Genomic DNA, 8413 nt, shown 5'->3' with positions numbered 1-8413 from the left:
CAAGACCATCCTGGCTAACACGGTGAAACCCTGTCTCTACTAAAAAAAAATACAAAACATTAGCCCGGCGTGGTGGCAGGCGCCTGTAGTCCCAGCTACTTGGGAGGCTGAGGCAGGAGAATGTCGTGAATCCAGGAGGCAGAGCTTGCAGTGAGCTGAGATCGCTCTACTGCACTCCAGCCTGGGTGACAGAGCAAGACTCCGTCTCAAAAAAAAAAAAAAAACAGTTAAGATCACCAGCTACAGTGGCTCACACCTTTAATCCCAGCACTTTGGGAGGCCAAGGTGGGCGGATCACAAGGTCAGGAGATTGAGACCATCCTGGCCAACATGGTGAAACTAAAATACTAAAAATAAATACATATAAAAATACATATAAAAATAAATACATATAAAAAATAAAAATAAAATACTAAAATACATCTCTACTAAAAATACAAAAATTAGCTGGGTGTGGTGGTGCATGCCTGTAGTCCTAGCTACTTGGGAGGCTGAGGCAGGAGAATCCCTTGAACCAGGGATTTGGAAGTTGCAGTGAGCCGAGATCGTGCCATTGCACTCCAACCTGGTTGACAAGAGCCAAACTCCGTCTCCAAAAAAAGAAAATAAACATTTTTTTTAATTTGCAAAAAACACATAGGTTCATAAAGGAAAACAATCATATTCACATATAATTATCAAAATATTAAAATGTTTATGGTGTAGTAACTGATTTTTATCAATGCATTAAAGATCGAACAGTAAGTCTAATAGCAATTATAATTACAAAGTGTGCTGAATGCAAACAATATTTAGATGTATCTTCAACACTTATAATGTAAAATGAAAATATCTGTTATTTCTATTAGTAAGAACATTGCAGTTACTGCCAGTACCAGTGATCTGTTGCCTACATTCATAATTAAAGGAGATGCTAAATTTCTGTTAAAGGTTAGTGAAAATACAGATGTAATTTTGGCTGGGCATGCTGACTCATGCATGTAATCTCAGCACTTTGGGAGGCTGAGGTGGGAGGATCGCTTGAGGCCAGGAGTTTGAGACCAGCCTGGGCAACATGGCAAGATCCTGTCTCTACAAAAAATTTAAAAAATTTGCTAGGTATGGTGGCACACTCCGGTAGTTACAGCTGTGAAGGAGGCTGAGGCGGGTGGACTGCTTGAGCCCAGGAGTTCAAGGATGCAGTGAACTATGATTGTGTCACTGCACTCCAGCCTGGGCAACAGAGGGACACCTGCCTCAAAAATAAATAAATAAGTAATTTTTTTCCCTTCCAAGTTCACAAATTCCCTGAATTCTATGATCTGTAGGCCCAGGTTTAGAAGCTCTGCTTCTCTAAGCCTCAGATTTATCATCAGTCCTTAGTGTTTGACACATTCCTAACTTATTCACTCACACAGGCAACTGTTTCACACTATGTTCACACCTCAACCCCAATCACTCCTCCCTCATCCTTTCTCTCAGTTGCTTCCTACTTCACTGAGAAAAATAGAAGCAACCAGAAAAAAATTTTCAGACTCCCACCACATCTGCCTAACCTCTACACTTGCACCCACCTTCTCTGCTTGTGGCCCGTTACCATAAACGAACTGCCCACACTCCTACCTAAAGCCAATCCTGAATAGATCTCATGACCTCAAACCTATTCAAGGGCACTACTGCAGTAAATCTCCTACACCATCAAAATTTTGGAGATGTTCTAAAAATTATTTCCGTCAACATAGAACATGCTATTTCTTCCATCTTAAAACTTTTTCTTGAATCTATTTCCCCTACCATGACTCCTATCTCTCTGTCCCCATATTGAGCAAAACTCAGGTTTCTTTTTTTTTTTAGATAGAGTATTTCTCCAGCCTAAGTTGGAGTGGAGTGGCGTGATCTCAGCTCACTGCAACATTCGCCTCTGGGGCTCAAGCGATTCTCCTGCCTCAGCCTCCCAAGTAGCTGGGACCACAGGTGTGTGCCACCATACCTGGTTATTTTTTTTGTAGTTTGAGTAGAGACGGGGTTTCACTATGTTGCCCTGGGAGGTCTCGAAGTCCTGAGCTCAGGTGATCCATCTGCCTCAGCCTCCTAAACTGCTGGGATTACAGGCATGAGCCACTGCGCTCAGCCTCTTTTTTTTTTTTTTTGAGATGGAGTCTTGCTCTGTCTCACTCAGGCTGGAGTGCAGAGACATGATCTTGGCTCACTGCAGCTTCTGCCTTCCTGGGTTCAAGTGATTCTCCTGTCTCAGCCTCCCAAGTAGCTGGGACTACAAGCGTGTGCCACCACACCCGGTTAATTTTGTATTTTTAGTACAGACGGGGTTTCACCATGTTGGCCAGGCTGGTCTCAAACTCCTGACCTCAGGTGATCCACCCGCCTCAGCCTCCCAAAGTGCCGGGATTACAGGCACAAGCTAGTGTGCCCGGCCTTTTTTTTCTCTCTTTTTGAGACAGGGTCTCTCTCTGTCGCTCAGGCTGAAGTGCGGTGACAAAAACATGGCCTGAAGGTGGATTCAAGCGATCCTCCTGCTTCAGCCTCCTGAGTAGCTGGGACTACAGGCATGCACTGCTATGCCCAGCTAAGAGACCAGCTTTATCCATTACCACAACTGTTTATCAAATTAGGATATTGTCACAGAGAAACAGAGATAGCACAGATTTTAAAGATCAACTTTATTGAAGTACAATTTACATACAAATTTTATGTGTATTGGCCGGTACGGTGACTCACGCCTCTAATCCCAGCACTTTGGGAGGGCGAGGCGGGCGGATCACGAGGTCAGGAAATCAAGACCATCCTGGCTAACACGGTGAAACCCCGTTTCTACTAAAAATGCAAAAAATTAGCTGGGCGTGGGGCGTGGTGGCGGGTGCCTGTGGTCCCAGCTACTCGGGAGGCTGAGGCAGGAGAATGGCGTGAACCTGGGAGGCGAAACTTGCAGTGAGCCGAGATCGCGCCACTGCCCTCCAGCCTGGGCGACAGAGCGAGACTCCGTCTCAAAAAAAAAAAAAAAAAAAAAAAAAATTATGTGTATTTTTTTGATGAGTTTTTACAAATGTATAGGTAATTTTATTTGTGGTGGAGGACATTAAGGTTCCCTGGGATTGTGCAGGTCCAGGGATTTAACAGAGGGATCCTGGTTAGGAAACAGGACAACATTAAGGCTCTTGGGAAATATAATCAAACAGGAACAAGTGGAAACACCAAGGGCTGGCCAGAGGTTGGTCCTGGGGTCTCACTGCACCAGGATCTGGCCCTCTGGAATGCCTGGCGACTTCATGGCAGCTCCTGGCCCTCCTCAGGGAGCGGTCTCACCACTCTGACGTGTGTTTAGGCCACGAGATGAGACCTAGGACTGGGTTCTGGCTCTCTGCCCTGCAACTTTCCTGCCACTACCTGCGCCCGTATCCCTGCCCACCAATGGGGGGCGCTCCAGTCGGTGACAGCCAACTTTCGCTGCTGCCACCACAACCGCAGTGCCCAATTACCTCTCCAGTCTGTTAGAAACCGGTTTCAGATCCGCGGTGGAACGGCGGGCGGGAAAAAGCCCAAGCGCTGTCTCGGGTGCCCCTTCGGGTCAGCCATCCTCTGGTCTCCGAGGCTCGGGGCTAACTGGGCGCGAACCGCTGAGCCCGCCTACCAATCAGGCCCTTTCTCCCGCCCCTCTGCGGCTGAAACCCTCAAAGGGTTGCAGTTTCAGCTTTCACTTAGAGACAGCAACTCCAAATTCAGGGTCGCTGGGGAAACTGAGGTAGGACTGGGGACTCTGGGTGAGAGGTCAGACAGTGGTCGCGGACTCTTTCTCCCGAGAAATGGGGATAGCTCTTCCGATAGCCCAAAGCGACTCACGCAGATCCTAGAAGAGAGCGCCGAGGTCCGGGGGGTTGGCCCGGGAAAGCGAAGCGCCGCCCACGCGGCTGGGAAACCTCAGGGTGGTGCTGGCCGGAGGTGGGGCCAGGGGCGGGTTCCGGGCGGAGGGTGGGGCAGACGTGGGTTACCGGGTGTGCCAGCCAAACCTTGCACAGAGGAGGTGGCGGTGGTGGCCCTCGCCTGTGGCCCCCGTGCTGCTTGCACTCGAACTCTTCGCCATGGAGGAGCTCCAGGAGCCTCTGAGTGGACAGCGCCGGCTCTGTTTCACGCCAGCTCCCCGGACCAGCCTCTTACTGCTCAGGCTCAACGACGCTGCGCTGCGGGCGCTGCAAGAGTGTCAGCGGCAACAGGTACGGCCGGCCCCCTTCTTCTCTAGTCCCTGCCCCTGGGAACCTTGGGCCTCAGCCGGCGACCCTGGAGAAGGTGCAAGGGAGAGGGAGCGGCATCCGCAAGCTCTGGCCTCCCCACCTCTCCAAGTGAAGCCGGCTAGGCAGGTGATCCCGGGCTCCGGACCCCGGATTCTGGGGATACCGCTTCACCTGCGCTCAATGGTCACATCTTCGCTCTCCCCGCAGGTACGGCCGGTGATTGCTTTCCAAGGCCACCGAGGGGTAAGTGCGAGCTCAGGGTGTGTGAGCGAGGTGAGGGCGAGGGAGCATAAACGTGGGCTGGAGGTGGAAGGTGCGGTCGGGGCCGGAGGCTGCGAGTGGTCACGGTCTGAGGTATTTCCGAGAACTGAACTCCAAATGGGGCGAGGAGGCTGCTGGGGTTGTCCCAGGGGGCTGTGGTTGAGGGGACTGTGCTGTTTCAGCCTCCTGGGGAACTCAGGCCCAGCTGCACCTGGTGTGCTAACAAGCCCTGTGGGACCCGTCTTAGTCTTACTTAGGCTGGCTCCCGGAGGAGTGGCGGCGGCAGGAGGGGGAGGGGCTGACCTCATGGGGCTTACCGTCTCCTTCCACCTCCAGTATCTGAGGCTCCCAGGCCCTGGCTGGTCCTGCCTCTTCTCCTTCATAGTGTCCCAGTGTTGCCAGGAGGGCGCTGGTGGTAGCTTAGACCTTGTGTGCCAACGCTTCGTCAGGTGAGGGGGAACAGGTAGCAGGCAAGAAAGGGTTTGTGGAAAGTGGGGGAGGGAAATGTGGAGAGGTGCTTAAGAGCTCACCCCCCTATTTTTTTCCACCACGCCTTTCCAGGTCTGGGTCTAACCACCTCCACTGCCTGGGCTCACTCAGGGAGCGCCTCATTATTTGGGCAGCCATGGATTCTATCCCAGCCCCATTATCAGTTCAGGGACACAACCTGCCTGCAGATGCCAGACATCCTGAGAGTTGGCAGAACACAGGAAACTATTCTGAAGGAGATGTAGTATCACAGCCACAGATAGCACTAGAGGAGGTGAGGCCAGAAACTGCAGGGAGTTGTGATAAGGTGGGGCAAAGGCTGAAGTCCAAGGTATCCCAGTACTCCAGGGAACCAAGTGCTCCTGCCACTTTCCCCACCAGGTGTCAGTGTCAGATCCACTGGCAAGCAACCAAGGACAGTCACTCCCAGGATCCTCAAGGGAGCACATGGCACAGTGGGAAGTGAGGTACTTGGGACGGGGTGGGACTAACATGGGAAGCTTTGGCATTGTCTTCCTTTCTAATCTCCACTCTTAAATGTTGTAATAAAAGATCCAGTTCCACCTCCTACCCTGGTCTTCATCTGTCCCATTCCCTGAAAATATCCTAGAAACCAGACCCATCTTCCAAACAGAGAACCTGTTCAGGCGCTGCCTTCCTCTGCCAGCCGGAAACGTCTGGACAAGGTAAGTTATAATGGCAAGGGCTTTTCTTTTCTTTTTTTTTTTTTTTTTCTGTAACATTGATATAATGAAACAGTGGCAAAGACTATTTTGAAGAGCACTTTTAGTCAAGCAAAAACTTAGAAATTGGAAGCTCATTATATAGGAGGAATTTTTTTAGAGACAAAGTCTCTCTGTTCCCCGGGCTGGAGACTCCTGGGTTCAAGCCATCCTTTTTTTTTTTTTTTTTTTTAAATTTAGTCTCACTCTTGTCACCCAGGCTAGGGTGTCGTGGTATGATCACAGCTCACCACAGCCTTGAACTCCTGGGCTCAGGTGATTCTCCCTCCTCAGGTGGTGTGTGCCACCACACCAGGCTCATTTTCTGATTTTTTTGCAGAGATAGGGTCTCACTATGTTACCCAGACTAGTCTTGAAATCTTGTGTTCAAGCGATTCCCCCACCTCAGCCTCTGAAATGGTTGGGATTACAGGTATGAGTCACTGTGCCCAGCCTAGGAGGAATTCTTGAGAAAATAACATATTTAGGAAGCTCTTGGCTATTTATGTCACACAGATATTTTCCTCAACAGAAACGTTCAGTGCCTGTGGCCACTGTAGAACTAGAAGAAAAGAGGTTCAGAACTCTGCCTTTAGCGCCAAGCCCCCTACAAGGCCTGACCAATCAGGATTTACAAGAGGGAGAAGATTGGGAGCAAGAAGATAAGGATGAAGACATGGACCCCAGATTAGAATGCAGTTCCTCAGTTCAAGAAGGTGAGTTAATGAAAGGAGGGTAAAAATGCCAGTGGAAAAGACTTACAATCACTTGTGTTTTCTTGATTCCTTCCTAGATTCTGAATCCCCAAGCCCTGAAGATGTACCAGACTACCTCCTGTGAGTTCCCTTGCTTTTTCCAATTTCATGAAGCCTTGTGCATATATTAAGATATACTTCCTGGAAGCTGAGGGCTTTTCAGGGGCAATGAAATTAAAGGTGACAGCTCTCTGCTCCTGGCAGGCAATACAGGGCCATCCGCAGTGCAGAACAGCAACATGCCTATCAGCAGGACTTTGAGACAGATTATGCTGAATACCGCATCCTGCATGCCCGTGTTGGGACTGCAAGCCAAAGGTTCATAGAGCTGGGAGCAGAGATTAAAAGAGTTCAGCGAGGAACTCCGGAATACAAGGTAAGGACAGGACCCAGCCTGGCTTTCCAACTCTACTGGCCATTAACCCCCTGCTAACCACCCATATGCCTGTGTTCATAAAGTGACTAAGCAGTGACAAGGAAACCTGTTTGAAAGGAAAAATTAGTCTGTATCATTGTATCATTCAGTAGAATGAGAAGGGAAGTTACTTCTCTTTTTTGAGACAGTCTAGCTCTGTCTCTCAGGCACAGTCTTGGCTCACTGCAACCTCCACCTCTTAGGCTAAAGCAATTCTCATGCCTCGGCTTTCCGAATAGCTGGGATTATAGGTATGTGCCACCATGCCCAGCTAATTTTTGTATTTTTAGTAGAGACAGGGTTTCACCATGTTGGCCAGGCTGGTCTTGAACTCCTGACCTCAAGTGATCCACCCACCTCAGCCTCCCAAAGTGCTGGGATTACAGGTGTGAGCTACTGCACCTGGCCCCTCTCTTTTTTCTGAGATGGGAGTCACTTCGCCCAGGCTGGAGTGCAGTGGCGCGATCTCGGCACACCGCAAGCTACGCCTTCTGGGTTCACGCCATTCTCCTGCCTCAGCCTCCCAAGTAGCTGGGACTACAGGCGCCTGCCACCACGCCTGGCTAATTTTTTTGTATTTTTTAGTAGAGATGGGTTTCACTGTCTTAGCCAGGATGGTCTCTATCTCCTGACCTCATGATCTGCCCACCTTGGCCACCCAAAGTGCTAGGATTACAGGCGTGAGCCACCGTGCCTGGCCACCCCTCTCTTTATTTCTTAATGTTGAACTCAGTGCTAGTATTTTCTGTTTCAGGTGCTGGAAGACAAGATAGTCCAGGAATATAAAAAGTTCAGGAAGGTAAGACAAAGTCGGGGAATGGAAGCAAGCAAGGTAGAAATGAGAATTTTTACTTTTTGACATGGATGCTTTTTCTCTGCAGCGGTACCCAGGTTACAGAGAAGAAAAGCGTCGCTGTGAGTACCTTCACCAGAAATTGTCCCACATTAAAGGTCTCATCCTGGAGTTTGAGGAAAAGAACAGGGGCAGCTGAAGTTATCAAGGGAATTCTTGAGCCTCTGCTTAGTGAAACACGAAGGAACAAAGCAGCTGTAAACTAAATAGAATGCAACTATCTGCTTTTCTTATGCTGACCACTGGAGTCCGCGGTGGCAAGTAGAGAGTTGCTCTAGCTTCCTGAGGTTTGGTTTTCATTGTTAATTTTTGGGGTGTGGGCACTGTGCAAAGACTCCATAGCTATGCCTAGGAGTTTAGGAAAAGTGACAGAGGCTTGGCTTTTTTACCTTTAGTTCAGCCAAGTCATTTTCAAGTCCTGAGAAATGACATTATCTTCAGGATAAGATGATGAAGACATTAGACAAACCAAACTAAGTGAATTTAGTCTACTAGCCTCCCTAAGGAAACAGTAATAATAACTTTTGGTAAGAGCTAAAATAACTTGTAGCATACCTAGATATAATGGGAAAGGGCCTGGGTGTTACCCATGTACTGAAAATGAACTTTTTTACCAACATGGCTAAAAAATTAAAACTGACTGCTTCTGTATCCTTTGTACAAGTTTATATGTTTTCCTTAAATCTTCCAAGGCA

The 8413-nt window shown here is 48.9% G+C and overlaps 1 protein-coding gene and 1 long non-coding RNA gene across 3 annotated transcripts; one reads left to right on the top strand and one right to left on the bottom strand.

Moving 5' to 3' along the window:
* Positions 1-2440: 2440 nt before the first annotated feature.
* LOC140710454 (uncharacterized) lies at positions 2441-4111 on the bottom strand. Its single transcript, XR_012091476.1, has 2 exons — positions 4002-4111; positions 2441-3841 (listed from the first exon to the last, which is right to left on the bottom strand). It is a non-coding gene; the product is annotated as an uncharacterized lncRNA (long non-coding RNA).
* ELL3 (elongation factor for RNA polymerase II 3) lies at positions 3974-8369 on the top strand. Of its 2 annotated transcripts, XM_008016816.3 has the most exons (11): positions 3974-4205; positions 4431-4466; positions 4821-4933; positions 5046-5247; positions 5355-5440; positions 5584-5659; positions 6228-6411; positions 6489-6531; positions 6655-6826; positions 7620-7664; positions 7747-8369. In XM_008016816.3, the coding sequence occupies exons 1-11, from the start codon at positions 4074-4076 to the stop codon at positions 7855-7857; spliced, it is 1200 nt and encodes a 399-aa protein (XP_008015007.2). In that variant the 5' UTR covers positions 3974-4073; the 3' UTR covers positions 7858-8369. The 2 variants fall into 2 exon arrangements, with proteins under 2 accessions (XP_008015007.2, XP_072868224.1); XM_073012123.1 differs by lacking the exons at positions 3974-4205; positions 4431-4466 and having other exon boundaries at positions 4475-4933.
* The last annotated feature ends 44 nt before the right edge of the window (positions 8370-8413 follow it).

This window comes from Chlorocebus sabaeus, chromosome 26 (assembly GCF_047675955.1).
Source record: "Chlorocebus sabaeus isolate Y175 chromosome 26, mChlSab1.0.hap1, whole genome shotgun sequence".
Lineage (NCBI taxonomy): Eukaryota > Metazoa > Chordata > Mammalia > Primates > Cercopithecidae > Chlorocebus > Chlorocebus sabaeus.
This window is presented reverse-complemented; position numbering and strand designations above follow the sequence as displayed.